The following is a 13,642-nucleotide window of genomic DNA, read 5'->3' as shown; positions in this document are numbered from 1 at the left end:
TAGGCCTGATGAAAATGTATCCTTTCGCCAATATAAAAATCCAAAGTGCAGGACTCTAGTCCTACTGATGTTCCGCCGGGTTAGTTTTAGTTTGATGATACCTTTACCCAACTATGTACAGGGGTACTGACGACTCCAGGTTTTTGAATGTTGTAATGTGAGTGGAACATAATATTAATGGAATGTTTCCGAGCACCTGGCACGTATGGCTTCAAGTTGAAAAGGGCGCAGAATTCGAAAGATGTGATGAAAAGGAGGGGGGAAAGAACGTGGGCTTAAAAACCAGAATCACGAGGTTGCTTTGCAGTAAGATGACAACAGCCGAACAGAGACTGCGGACGGTGCGTCGTGTAGCTATCAAGACCCATGCCTTTCTCGAAACAGGCAGCAGGTGATGTGGTAAGAAAAAGGAGACGGCCTTTCACAAGTTACTCTGAGTCTCCAGAAGCGAGAAATTTAGGATGAAAAGGTCTGCATAATGAGATATGAGATGAGCAATACAAAGAAAATGGGTCCTTCGTCAGACCCATAGTCGAACCTGAGAGAAAGATTCCGCATGATACTGTGCTTACGAATCAATAATTGATTGTAACTCTTCGGAACCTGCCGATGAGTAACTTTAACTTTAGTGAACTCACTGCTGCTATAATTATCGTGTACCTATTCGTGTACCATCATTCTAAACCGCTCATGGACGAATCCTCCCTATACTTCTGTCAAGCCAAGACTACTCCAAGCTTGCGGATAGAATATGAGTACGATATCTCAGCAAAATCCAAAAGGCGCGTCGATTCAGCCGATGCTTATGTTAATCAACGCCGCTGCCTTGTTGAGAATTGCCCAAACGAGCGAGCGGTTCAGTATTGCCACCTTGTTGCCAGAAGCTTAACAAAGGATGAAAATCTTGTGAGATTCTATCCTTAGATTTTCTACCACTTGAACTGAACATCTTTCACTTGCACACAGATGGCTTTCTTAGAGCATTATTGGAAACTCAAGAACGGGGAACTGAATCTTGATACCAGGTATAATATCTTCTTTGGTGAGCCTTCTACTTAACTGTCTTTCATAATGTTACTGACCCTCAAATATTCTTCAGCCGGCGCTTCTCTTCATACCTTGCATGATAATGATTCCTGGGGGTTATTACCCCCCGAAGATTCTGTCAACCAATATTACAATGCACTGAAAATCGTTGGTTTCATCGCCTTTGCGTATCGGGAATCATTCCCCATCATTCCAGTACTTACTTCTCGCCCACATTCACAGTTTGATACTCATCAGCGTCATGTTTATCATTGCCAACAGAACGGTGTCTTTTCATACAGGCTTATTCCCCTAAAAAATTCCATGAGATCGATTTGCATCGCTCGACAAGAAAATCATCCTCATGATCGGCCAGTAGCCACCACCGACTTTAAAATCCATGTCCATCCCTTTGATGAACTGCCAGAGCTTCATAGTCATCTCCATCCAAAATTTGCGATCGTTGAACTTGGCCGCAAATTATCGACATTTAATCAAGCCACTCTGGTGAAATTGCTCGTCTCTCACCCAATTCTTAATCGCATCCTTGTCATCTACAAGGCATGGAGCAGCAATCCCGGAGAGAACGATGATATTCAGAGCAACCGGTTCGACAGGTTTGACCACGGAACTGGTGACGGCCAGTCTGAGACAAGCAGTAAGACTGGATTTGATTTTAAGAGGGCGACAAAGCGCAAGCGAACAAATGCAGCTCAAACATCACCCACTCCCTCTGGGCAGGTCTTAGGGGCTACGAGAGTGGCAGGTCTCTCTCATGAGACTTTGATAGATCACGAAGCAGTCGCAGGAAAAGAAGGGTGGACTCAACAGAGCTTGCTAAGCTGGGCAGAGTCTATTGCACCGCGTGTTGAAGTTAGAGGAGCGAGCGAAGGTGTAATAGTGTAACATGTGCAGATAGTGAGAAGAGGTTCAGTCAGACACAGCAAGGCTCGAGGCATGATCTATAAACTGTTCGAGATATTGAACCAAATACCTTCGTTGTGGTTCCATAGGCCGACTCCTCTACGACTATGTGAGCGACTCCGCTGGCATACGAACGGAAAGGAACAGGTACAGGTGGTGATCTTTCACAAGAATTACAGAGGGAAAATTGTATACTATGTATCGTCCCTCTTATACCTACTTGTTATCTCTAATTCCACTTCCTTTGATGTACCAAGATCTAGTCTTTGTTCCCATTACTTATCTTCTTTTCACACGTGTTCTCTTTCCTTCGCTATCCTGCGTCATCCGAGCTCCCTCCCCTATCTGTTCTCCTGCTCGACGTCCTTCCTCTCTATCTCCTTCGCGCAGCTAAAGAGATTCGTCTGCTTATAGTATGCGCCATCCAGCCAACTCTGTCTTAGGTACCCAACCGGGTAGCCCGTCAATTCATATTCCGATGATAACAACGCGGGATTGATCCAGACCATGAACCAGGTTCAACGTACAAGTGGAAAGTATACGCGCCTTTACAAATACATCCTTCCTTGTCTGTCCCTCACGTATTCTTCAACCCTACGAACCCTTCGCGTCATTTCCATCGACTGGGGACGGCTTACACATCTTATCTGAATCGTTTTAGAAGCCGAAGAAATAGATAAGAAGCAGACAGATCTCTAGAATTTTGCAACAGGGATTGAACATAAATTCATGGGAATGGACGATTCACGCGTTTCCGAGCGCTTAGCGCTAACGTATGGCTTGAAAAGGTTATAGAATTCGAAAAATATGATGAGAAGGCGGGGAAAGAACGTGGGCTTAAAGACCAGAATCTTGAGGTTACTTTGCAGTAAGATAAAAATAGCCGAACAGAGACCGTAGACGGTGCGTCGTGTAGCTATCAAGTATATGTCAAGACCCATGTCTTTCTCGAAACGGACAGCAGAATGTGGTGGGAAAAAAAAGGCTTTTCACAATTACTCTGAGTCTCCAGAAGCGAGGAATTTTGGTCTGCATAACGAGATATGAGATGAGCAATACAAAACGAATTGGTCCTTCGTCAGACCCATAGTCGGACCTGGAGAAAGATTCAGATTCCGCATAATACTGTGCTTACGAATCAATAGTTGAAAGAACTCTTCGGAACCTGCCGATGAGTAACTTTAACTTTAGTGAACACACTGCTGCTATAATTATCGTGTACCTACAGTATTCGTGTACCGTCATAACAAACCGCTCATGGACGAATCCTCCCTATCCTTCTGTCAAGCCAAGACTACTCCAAGCTTGCGGATAGAATCTGAGTACGATATCTCAGCAAAATCCAAAAGGCGCGTCGATTCAGCCGATGCTTATGTTAATCAACGCCGCTGCCTTGTTGAGAATTGCCCAAACGAGCGAGCGGTTCAGTATTGCCACCTTCTTACCGGAAGCTGGACAACGAGTGCGAGAGTTGTGAGATTCTACCTTGAACTTTTCTACGAACACCTTTCACTTGCCCACAGATGACCCGCTTAGAGCATCATTGGAAACTCAAGAACGGGGAACTGAATCTTGATACCAGATATAATATCTTCTTTGGTGAGCCTGTTACTTGACTATCTTTCATAATATCACTGACCATCAAATGTTCTTGAGCTGGCGCTTCCCTTCACATCTTGCATAATAATGATTCCTGGGGATTATTACCTCCCGAAGACACTGTCAATCAATATTACAATGCAGTGAGAATCATTGGCGTCACCGCCATTGCGCATCCGGAAACATTCCCCATCATTCCGGTACTTATTTCGCACCCACATTCATAGTTTGATACTCATCAGCGTCATGTTTATCATTGCCAACAGAACGGTGTCTTTTCATATAGGCTTATTCCCTTAAAAGACTCCATGAGATCGATTTGCATCGCTCGACAAGAAAATCATCCTCATGATCGGCCAGTAGCCACCACCGACTTCAAAATCCATGTCCATCCCTTCGATGAAATGCCAGAGCTTCATAGTCATCTCCATCCAAAATTTGCGATCGTTGAACTTGGCCGCAAATTATCGACATTTAATCAAGCCACTCTGAAGACATTTTTCGTCACTAACCCAATTCTTACCCGCGTGCACGTCATCTTCAAGGCATGGACCAGCAAAGTTCCCGGAGAGAAAGATGGTTCTCAGAGCGACCGGTTTGACCACGAAAGTGGTGACGGCCAGTCTGAAACAAGCACCAAGACTGGATATAGGGCAAAAAAGCGCAAGCGAACAAATGCATCTCAAATTTCACCCACTCCTTCTGGGCCGGTCTTAGGGGCTATGAGAACGGCACGTCTCTCTCACGAGACTTTGTTAAATCACGAAGCAATCGCAGGAAGAGAAGGGTGGACTCAAGAAAGCTTGCTAAGCTGGGCCGAGTCTATTTCACCGCGTGTTGAAGTAGAGGAGTGAGCGACGGTGTAATGGTGTAATATGCGCAGATAGTGAAAAGAGGTTCAGACACAATGAAGCTCGAGGCCAAACGGTACCTGATTTATAAACTGTTTGGGATATTGAACCAAATATCAATTCGTTATGGTTTCGAGGTCAAGAAAGATAAGAGAATAAAAGTGCGGGGTAGGGGTCGGCGGGGTCTCAGCTCCTAATCCAATTCATCATACCTTATCACAATTTCACTTCATCTTCCCTCAAAAAAACAAGCAAAAACAGATTGAGATATATAAAAAAAAGAAATTTCATTAGAAGCCGTACGCTAATAGAGACGAGCTTTAAAAAAAAAATAGAGGAAAAATCACCACGTTGATACTACTCAAATTAAGTTTTTGTTTTTCAAAAAAAGAAAAAGAAAAAAGACAGAAAGCAAAACCGAATCGAAAAAAAGACCAAAAAAAAACTACATTAAGTAAAAAAAAAACAGTGCAACGGTTGAAGAGGGAAGGTAAAGAAATAAAAGTAAGAGTTTAAGATTAAGAGGGACGGGGCAACGAAGAGCGGAGAAGAAAGAAAAGAAAGAAAGAAAGAAAACACTATCACGCAAGAACACTATGTACATGTAACATCTTGTCCTAGTAAAAGAAAAACAGGAATCAAAACTAAAGGACATACGGGAGGAGGGAAAAGTGTAGAAGTATTAAAGAAAGCACAAGAACGTAAAAAGCAGAAGTGAAAAAAAGTAAGAAACTTCAACATCCCCCTGACCACCATCACCAACAAACGCGAGCAGTACGAAAAAAAAAATTCCCAAAGTGTCTTCCAAACAAAAAAAAATCCAAACAATCCAATCTAATCTTCCCCCTTCCCTTCCTTCGCTCAACGACAACCTCCAAAACGCCCCCTCTCCCTTTGTTTTTTTCTTTCCGTTCGATGAGTTTTTCTTCCTCCTCTTCCTCTCTCGAGAGACTTGTGTGTATAATCGCTGGTAATACATCATAAAGAAAAGGGTTGAGCGTATATTGACGAAATAGGGGTAAATCGGGGGAATATGAATGATAATGGAGAGAGAGGGGGGTAATCGAAATTGAGAGGGGGGGATATAATAAATTTCCGTATTCTCCAAAAAAGTAACATTTCACTGTACTCCCAATCTCTGCAAATCCGCACGCCTTGAAAAAAAAAAAAAAAAAAAAAAGGTATCAACATCAGCAAAATAATCCTATCAAAAGAAAAGAAAAAAAGGTTAACTCACTGCCGAATAGTATCATACAAAAACTTATAACTCCTCAAATTCCCCTTCAACCTCCTAATATCCAAACTAAACGTATCATTCAACCTATCAATCCTCGTCAACTCCACACTAAACCGAACTTCATCCCCAGCATCTTGCGAAACATCTCCATAAATCGTTTCTTGTATCACTACCGTCGTCGGTGTCGACGACGACATCGTTCCTTGTCCCGTTCCTGATTGTGTGAGTGTTTGCGTTTGCGTTTGTGCTTGTGCTTGTGTTCCTGTTCCTGTTCCTGTTCCTGTTCCGGGAATCCCTTCAGATGATGGGGTATCAGGGGATATCAAAACTGAATGTTCATCATCAAAAGCCAACGGCGTCGTCGTCGTCGTCGTTGTCGAACCACCACCACCACCTCCTCCTACCTGCGATGTAGTTTGCGTTTGCGACGATTGTCGACGCATAAGAAGACCTCTAAGCATACTTCCCGTAGCTCCAAACGACGTCTGAGAAGGAATCGGCAACCCACGTCTATCCACCTAAAAAAAAAAATCAATCAATAAAATCACTCTATCACACCCAAAAACCAACCACTCACCCCATTAGAAGCCGCACTCCCAAGCATAGTAACCGCAGCATACTCCTCTCCCTCCCTCCCATTCCCCGTATTCCCCTCACCACCACCACCAATCTGAGTCGCCTGAACACCCACAACCCCCTTTCTCCTCTTCTGCCTCACACACCTATACTTAAACTCACTCTCCAACATAATCTCCATCCCCATCCCATTCAAAACATCCCTCACATGATTCATCACTTCCCCAGGTGGCCTAGTCGTAATCATCGTCTGATCCACAGCTCCATGATGAATCCTCAATTTCTCATGTGGCTTCTGCTGTTTCTGCTGCTGCTGTTGCTGTTGTTGTGATTGTTGTGATTGTTGCGATTGTTGTTTTGAGGCTTGTGATGTCGATTTCGTCAACGCCACAGCACCAACCGTAACACTATTCCTAAACTTCTGCACAAAATTCGGTGTCGAAAACATCGCCGAATTCTCCGTCGTACTCGACACCGTCCTCTTCGGCTGCGTCAAACCCACCGAACCCGTCTTCTGCGTCCTCGGCGACACATTCCTACTACTCCTCCTACTATTGTTATTGTTATTATTATCATTCCCACTCGGAATCGGAGTAGCCGGAGGAGGAACATGCGTCATTGTCGCCATCGGTGTCGTCAAAACCAATGCAGGACCGCTACCACCACCACCACAACTACTCTGCTGCTGAACTTCTACTATCTGTCCTTGTCCCCCAACCTCCTCATGTTCCATTGACACCATCGAAGGTTGAACAACTCCCATCGAATCTCTTCCTTTCGATTTCGTTCTAAACCAAGCCATCACTTTCTTCGCTTTCCCCGACGAAGCAGGATTCCCCAATTCCGACTGTGTCGTCGTCGTCGTCGTCGTCCCTTCTTCTCCAACACTAGCACCATCCAAAACAAATGATCCACTAGCATTACCTCCAATACTTTGTGACACCGTGGACGAATTGATAGTTGAATTCGGTGTCGGGGTAGACGGAAGTGGTGGTGCAAGTGACGCAACAGACCCAGTCATTTGTTCAGAAGGTATAGCCGAAGTCTTACTCTTCATCGTTTTTCCACGTATAGTCCGACTAATAGGTTCCACCATCACAGTCAAAGTATTCCTCCTATTCTTCTTCTTCTTATCCTCCTTCTCCTTATCCTTATTATCCGGTGAAGCAGTCAACAACGAAGCCGCACCAGCACTAGTCGCAGAAGAATAAGTAGTAGCCGGAGTCGTCGACGAATCCACAACAGGACTAGCAGGAGACCCAGATCCACCATTCACAACAGCACCAAAAAGTTTCCCAAGCGCAAATTTATCAAGCGATCGTCCCTTTTTATGTCCCTGACCATTCTTCTTCGAAACAGAAGACTTGACACTACCCGTACTCGAATCCTTTTCCTCCTTATCCTTATCAGCTACAAGACGAGATGGTTGCCGTTGTACTTCCTGAGGGGTATCAATGATATCGGGTACCATGGGTTTATTAGTTTTGGGTACGGGCGTGGGTATGTATGAAGGAGGACGAGGTGATTTAGATGGCGTTCCATTTTGCGAACTTTTCTTAGGCGGTGAAGTCGTGGTCGTTTGTGATGACCTCTTTGACGAACTACCAGGAGCAGAGGTCGCTGCCGTCGGTTTCGTCGGTTTGTCAATGCTAGCACGTCTGTCCTTGGCAACAGGTTGCGGTGGCACGTCAGTCTTGATATTGGCAGATTGGCCAGTATTTGATCGACCGCGGCGCTCTTCACTTCTTCGACCAGACGCCTTTGCTTCATCATACTCAACCTGAATAGTGTGTCTAAAACCTCCGCCGCCACTGCTACTGTTTTGCTTGTGGCTCTTGCCATTAGGAGAGTGGGAACCGGAGCCATTGGTCGTAGGCTTTTCGTCTGAGGCTTTAGACGGTGCAGGCATAGTGGCAGCGGCGAGTGAAGCCGAGGGTTGACCAGGTGGAGGAGCAAATGGATCATCAGAAGTGATTCCATGTGCACTCGGACTTCCATATGTAGGATTCTTGCCTACCGTACCGCCATTCGGAGTGGCAGGGGCAACATTTTTGGTAGCCGCAGATGAAGACTGGTCGGCCGCGGAAGATTCGTAAATAAACTCTGGTTGAGTAGGACGGCCAGGACTGGTGACACCAGTATGAGTAGCTTCGCGACCATGACCGGCAGGCTGCAAAGTCTGGGCCATAGCTGCGGCTCGCATCTGTTGGTGATAGGCAAGCCGACGGAGCCGGTGTTGGTCGAGAGCAGCACGCTCGAGCTCTTCGACAATCCTACCAAAGGCATTGGGATGGCCGTCTGTCCTGGGAGTGCCAGCGTGAGCAGCTAACCAGCGGTGACGCATCACGCCATCAAGATTGGCGCGACGGGAAGGGTCAGGGACAAGCATCATGCTGAGGAGATCTCTAGCATCTGCGGAGATGTATTCGGGGAAGGATAGGGGTGTGCTGACGATGTACTTGTAAAGTAAATTAATGTTGTCGCCGTCGGGATTGGCGGGATCGTCGTCAAAGGGAAGGTAACCGGCGAGCATGGCGTAGAGAATGACACCACAGCTCCAGATATCGACAGCACTGCCGACATAGAGGCCTTCGCTGATGACCAATTCGGGCGCAGCATAGCAGGGACTGCCACAGCTGGTCTGCATAAGGTCGTCGGCCTTGTGTTCGAAACGGTTAGCGAAACCAAAGTCGGTGATGATGACGTTCCTGTTGCGGTCGAGAAGCAGGTTTTCGAGTTTGAGGTCGCGGTGAACGATCTTTTTCTGGTGGATGTACCAGACACCGGATATGAGCTGGGAGAAAAGTCTTGCGGCATCTTTTTCTTTGAGGTATCGGTGGGCAAGGATATGGTCAAAGAGCTCGCCTCCTGAGGCATACTCGAGGATGATGCCAATGTATTTGTCAGTCTCGATTACGTCGTAGAGACGTACGATGTTGGGGTGTTTGAGCGCCTAGAGGGAATTTTAGTAGAGGGGTCAAAAGAGTGGGGCCGAAAAAAGCGCACCCGAAGAACATCGATCTCGCGCTCGACCTTTGAAAGACGGAGGGGATTGTCGACGTTGCCACGGCGGATGAGCTTGACGGCGACCTCTTCGCCCCACTCTACGTGGATGCCGAGCTTGACTTTGCCAAACTCGCCCTCACCGAGGGTCTGGAGGAGGAGATAGTTGCCAAACTTTGGTATGGTGCGACGGGGGTGGGCAGCCATGTAGGCCTCGACTGCGGGGTGGTGGTAGACATCCTGGTAGGGAGAATTGGAAGAAGATTCTTCGCGCTGGGAGGAGGTTGCGACGGAATGAGAGGCCCGTTGCTGCCTGCGAGAGGGGTGGGCCGAGGGGGCTGGCGACGGGTGGACGGCGACAGAGACAGGGCGGGACGAGGAGGCAGCCATGGCTGAAGGCACTCCGAGCGACGACGGCGGGCTGGCCATGGCGACTCTCTGCAGCCCACACCAGACCACCAACACTTCCCCCGTGCGAACATGACTAATCACCTCACCCCTACTCCGCTGATCTACAACAACAGACCTTAATGGCTATTTAATCACTCGTCAACGCCGCCCAACTTCCACTCTCTCCCACAACAACCTCGCCGCAGTATGTACCTCTTTCAGTTGACTATGATATTCGCTGATGCTATTGTGAAGCATTCGTTCTCGTGGGATTGATTCCCTCTTCGCTTCATTAGATACCCGCCACCACAATCGCATTACTCTTTGCAGGACATAAAATCATGGACATCAATTCTCACGACGTACTCGATGTCCATCGCGGAGCAATCGACCGCACCACAATCACAACCCAACCTCCCAAAGAAGTCATATCCAAAATCAAATCCGTCCTAGATTCAATCGGTATAAACGCTCAACCAGAAAGCGCCTTCAGGTATAGATGTATTAGACCTTCTCAAGCAAATAGCGGAAGCGAAAGTTCTCTCAACGCAAATGACCTTGTGAGTTATTTTGAAACTATCTTGTTAATTAACGCATATATGAATGTGTTACAGCATGCTTTAAATACTTTGACGACGACGACAAGTCCAATTTATTCTACGGATCCTTCAAGAGATCCTGCCGGCGAAGTCAGATTCTCAGTCGAACTTACTCGCCTCGCCGGTTTAAACGATACGTATTGCCTAGACATTCGCAGGCTCAAAGGAAACTTACGCAGTTATCAATTCTTATACGAGACTATACGCGAGTAAGTGATATCATATCACTCTAATGAAAACACTGAACACCACTATCAGTCGAGCTCAGCTTTCCAAGTCTATATAGTTGTATCACATACGAGAAGAACGTATCATATTAGAAAGAAAACACATCACTCGCCACTCACTTAGACAATGCCTTCTTCCTGTGAACTTGCGCAACGCGTAGATTTTTCATTAGACATTCAATATCCGCGGTCAGGGCCGGTATGCCCGAATCAGTATTCCTAGAATTTGAGTTGGTCACCGAGAAGCAGAGGATGAAACTGCGCATGACCGAGATGCTGGCCGTCTTCAAGGAACACTTGAAGAAGTGATACTGTACTGTCTGAAACACAGTCTGAATCACACTTTATACGCCAATAAATCAGTCTATAGATATTGAAACGAACCAGCCAAAGATACACAGAAATTCTACACCAAAACAAAGATACAAGCTAGCAGGAAAGCAAGTTGGATAACTGTAAATCTAGAAAAACAAAATATCACATCGAGCGGAAGTGATATATATATGTGTGTGTGTGATATGAGCAGTATCAAACCGCAGCAGCACTTTCAGATGGTTGTAAGGTGGTTAAAGAACGCAACTTTATGATGATAAATGTAAAATGGGACACGGTAGCTGCAAATGTCACCACGAGTGTATATTTAAATACCTCCAGCTTCGTCAAAGGACAGCCTTGCATTCCCAGGTCAAGATCCGGATCAACGACCGAGCGCCGCTCCCAGAATGTAAGTATGACAGTTGAGATGAGCAAACCAATCGACAAGAAGAAGACGACGTTGGGTAAAGATAGCAAGACCCAAAAGGATTTGTTCGGAACTTGACACCACGATGTTGCAGATGCCTTCCAATTAAAAAGTTAGCGCCCGAATCAAACTCCTATAATGAAAGCGCTAACCCGCTTCCATTCGTTGATGGCGCGTTCAGTTTGCAAAGTCTTAGCTTTGACTTTGAATATCATCCTGGTGGCAATACTGACAGTTCCAATGGTGAAAGTCATTGTAGCGGCAAAGCTGGCCGATGAGCATAGAGGAACCCCCGATGTAGCAACCATCGGGAACAGAATTCTGAATGCCGGAGAAGTCAGGATCTGAGGGTACGAGCCTAACTGAGGTACACACGGGAGGATATGAAACAAAAAATCAGAGTAATGATCCCATAGCGTGTCGAGGGATTTGATCATTTTAGAATACTTCTCAGTGGTTCCAGTCTCACCATCCTCGTCGTTTTTGTATAGTTGATACTGCAGATACGGAATGCCAAGAGTGATGGTCACGAAAGTCCAGTTGTCGAGGAATTCAACTACATAATAAACAGAGCTTCAAATATTGGTGGGTCATTTTCAGTTTGACTTATTAGGGCAGTTGTAGACGTACACGGTAGCATTCCTTAGATTTTCGAAGATACTCTTCAGCCAAACGGGACAGAATCGATCCTTACTAGAAGCTTCCGTTTGAATAGCGAGAGTCGATGACATGACTTAAACAGATGGAGTGGAAGAAGCAAGATAAGTAAGACTTGCCAAAAGACCTTTGCATGGGCAACATATATACCATAACGGCGCCACATTGTCATATGTGGCGTGCCAGGGGATAAGATTCAGAATAGTGCCAAGCAGGCCCAGCTCATATAACGATAATAACTTCAGAATCTAGATGCTGTGGTACCAGAACGGGGCGAGACAAAAATAGGAATAGGTGTCAGCTACGAGTTCGTGACAAGCAATATATGAGCATTGAAATGGGTTGCAATGATGGTGTTGGAGCTTTCATCCCACCAACTTTTCGCTGGTGATACGCAAATTAGTCGATCCTATAAGAAGGGCTTAGAATAAAGATCCGCATATCTCAGGCCCGACGCACAATACACACCATATTGAAACATCTCTTATCAGGATCAGCGATCTCAACACTGGTCATACACCATAGTTTTCGGTCGACCAGTGCACTGTCGACCTGCTCTTATGGCCAATATTGTGATGGCACGCAAAACGCTTCCATTATTGTAAATTCGATGGATAACGAATGAACTTTTCGTCGCGAGCCGGATAGTCACCAGTCAACCAACATTACGAGTTGGGATTGAGGGTCTTAGGCTATAGGGCCCGAGATCCCCAGGCGGTGAGATCGAAGCTGGAACGCAGTCGGGTCACCCCCAAAAGCGTGGGCTTCGATCACCTATGTTGGCTGACCGGGCTTCCAGTAATAAGGGTTCGGGTGGGTGGGAAATAAAAATAAAAGATGTAGAGGTGCGGAACCGTATAGGACCGCACCGATAGAGTAGTAAAAGTAGAGAGATAAAATGTGACGTGTCACTCTAATCATAATTGATCATATGGTTCACACACACGGTCGTCGCTCCGAAAAATCAGACCGCGCTCATTCTCAGTAAAAAATATTATCAGGATCTATCAGGCTAATCCAGGTCAATTCAACATAATTCTGGATAATGCAGGCTGATTTAGGGTCGATTTAGGGTCGATTGGCACCCTGAAGGTCGGTGAGAGTTGAAGTTCTTACACCTTGAACGATGCCTGAACACAGCCTGAGCTTGGCCCAACAAACGTCCCATATTTAAAGCAACTTGCCTGAACTTTGGCTGATCATGTTCTCGCATTGTTCGAGAAAGAGGACAATTTTCAGCCTATGTTCAGGGCCTGAGATACCCGAAAATGCCTGAAAACTTTTTTTACTGAGGCTCATTCCTCGCGCGTTCTTCCACACTAGTACTAAATGGTAAATAGCGGCCCGGGAGCAATACATCCTGAAGCCTTTAATTCTATCAAATCCTTTGCGAATGACATGAAATCCAACTGGCGAAGTCTCTCGATCGAACGTTAACCCTCCCGTCGCCCATCGAGATATTTCTCACCATTTGAATATCGTATACATTTGCGAAACGAGATATAGCCCCGGGCCTGAGATGGGTTGTTAGCCGAAGGCTCCTTATAACTCTCGCATTCATCAATGTTGGATGCTTGGAGCAAAAAAACGAACTGTTAGGTGCTTACCGGCAAGAAGTCAGGCTCTTACCAGCACCTTCACTGCGTCCAAAACGAGTGAATATGTCAGAACAATCATAATCCACCACCTCTTAATGAGATATTTGGCCCTGTTTGCTAAACGCGCAAACTTTGTCGAGTGCCGGGCCGGACAGAAGTGCAGTGGCAGCAGGCTCCTACCCAGCGCGACTCGACAAGTCACGCACGTTTGGC

General features: G+C 46.1%; 6 protein-coding genes across 6 annotated transcripts; 3 read left to right on the top strand and 3 right to left on the bottom strand.

The window, feature by feature from the left end:
• Window positions 1-690: 690 nt before the first annotated feature.
• AGABI2DRAFT_121501 (hypothetical protein) lies at window positions 691-1,932 on the top strand (the record flags this gene model as incomplete). The annotated part of the gene is made up of 4 exons (XM_006455537.1): window positions 691-906; window positions 967-1,042; window positions 1,100-1,242; window positions 1,309-1,932. The coding sequence occupies 4 exons, from the start codon at window positions 691-693 to the stop codon at window positions 1,930-1,932; spliced, it is 1,059 nt and encodes a 352-aa protein (XP_006455600.1).
• Window positions 1,933-3,207: 1,275 nt separating this feature from the next.
• Window positions 3,208-4,403, top strand: AGABI2DRAFT_180570 (hypothetical protein; the record flags this gene model as incomplete). Its single annotated transcript, XM_006455536.1, has 4 exons — window positions 3,208-3,423; window positions 3,474-3,549; window positions 3,607-3,749; window positions 3,816-4,403. The coding sequence occupies 4 exons, from the start codon at window positions 3,208-3,210 to the stop codon at window positions 4,401-4,403; spliced, it is 1,023 nt and encodes a 340-aa protein (XP_006455599.1).
• A 1,236-nt stretch (window positions 4,404-5,639) lies between these two features.
• AGABI2DRAFT_60111 (hypothetical protein) lies at window positions 5,640-6,499 on the bottom strand (the record flags this gene model as incomplete). Its single annotated transcript, XM_006455535.1, has 2 exons — window positions 5,640-5,851; window positions 6,325-6,499. Coding segments are annotated over 2 exons (387 nt in total), but the record flags the coding sequence as incomplete, so codon positions are not given.
• Window positions 6,500-8,629: 2,130 nt separating this feature from the next.
• AGABI2DRAFT_210033 (hypothetical protein) lies at window positions 8,630-9,423 on the bottom strand (the record flags this gene model as incomplete). Its single annotated transcript, XM_006455534.1, has 2 exons — window positions 8,630-9,166; window positions 9,220-9,423. Coding segments are annotated over 2 exons (741 nt in total), but the record flags the coding sequence as incomplete, so codon positions are not given.
• Window positions 9,424-9,756: 333 nt separating this feature from the next.
• On the top strand, window positions 9,757-10,652 carry AGABI2DRAFT_210030 (hypothetical protein). Its single transcript, XM_006455533.1, has 4 exons — window positions 9,757-9,811; window positions 9,862-10,166; window positions 10,221-10,414; window positions 10,464-10,652. Exons 2-4 carry the CDS (start codon window positions 9,948-9,950, stop codon window positions 10,489-10,491), a joined length of 441 nt encoding a protein of 146 aa, XP_006455596.1. The 5' UTR covers window positions 9,757-9,811; window positions 9,862-9,947; the 3' UTR covers window positions 10,492-10,652.
• Window positions 10,653-10,960: 308 nt separating this feature from the next.
• On the bottom strand, window positions 10,961-11,905 carry AGABI2DRAFT_121497 (hypothetical protein; the record flags this gene model as incomplete). Its single annotated transcript, XM_006455532.1, has 4 exons — window positions 10,961-11,272; window positions 11,327-11,495; window positions 11,550-11,747; window positions 11,805-11,905. The coding sequence occupies 4 exons, from the start codon at window positions 11,903-11,905 to the stop codon at window positions 10,961-10,963; spliced, it is 780 nt and encodes a 259-aa protein (XP_006455595.1).
• Between the last annotated feature and the right edge of the window lie 1,737 nt (window positions 11,906-13,642).

Source organism: Agaricus bisporus (genome assembly GCF_000300575.1).
Source record: "Agaricus bisporus var. bisporus H97 unplaced genomic scaffold AGABI2scaffold_11, whole genome shotgun sequence".
NCBI classification, from domain to species: Eukaryota; Fungi; Basidiomycota; class Agaricomycetes; order Agaricales; family Agaricaceae; genus Agaricus; species Agaricus bisporus.
Note: the sequence above shows the minus strand (reverse complement) of the source record. Positions and strands in the feature narration are given on the sequence as shown.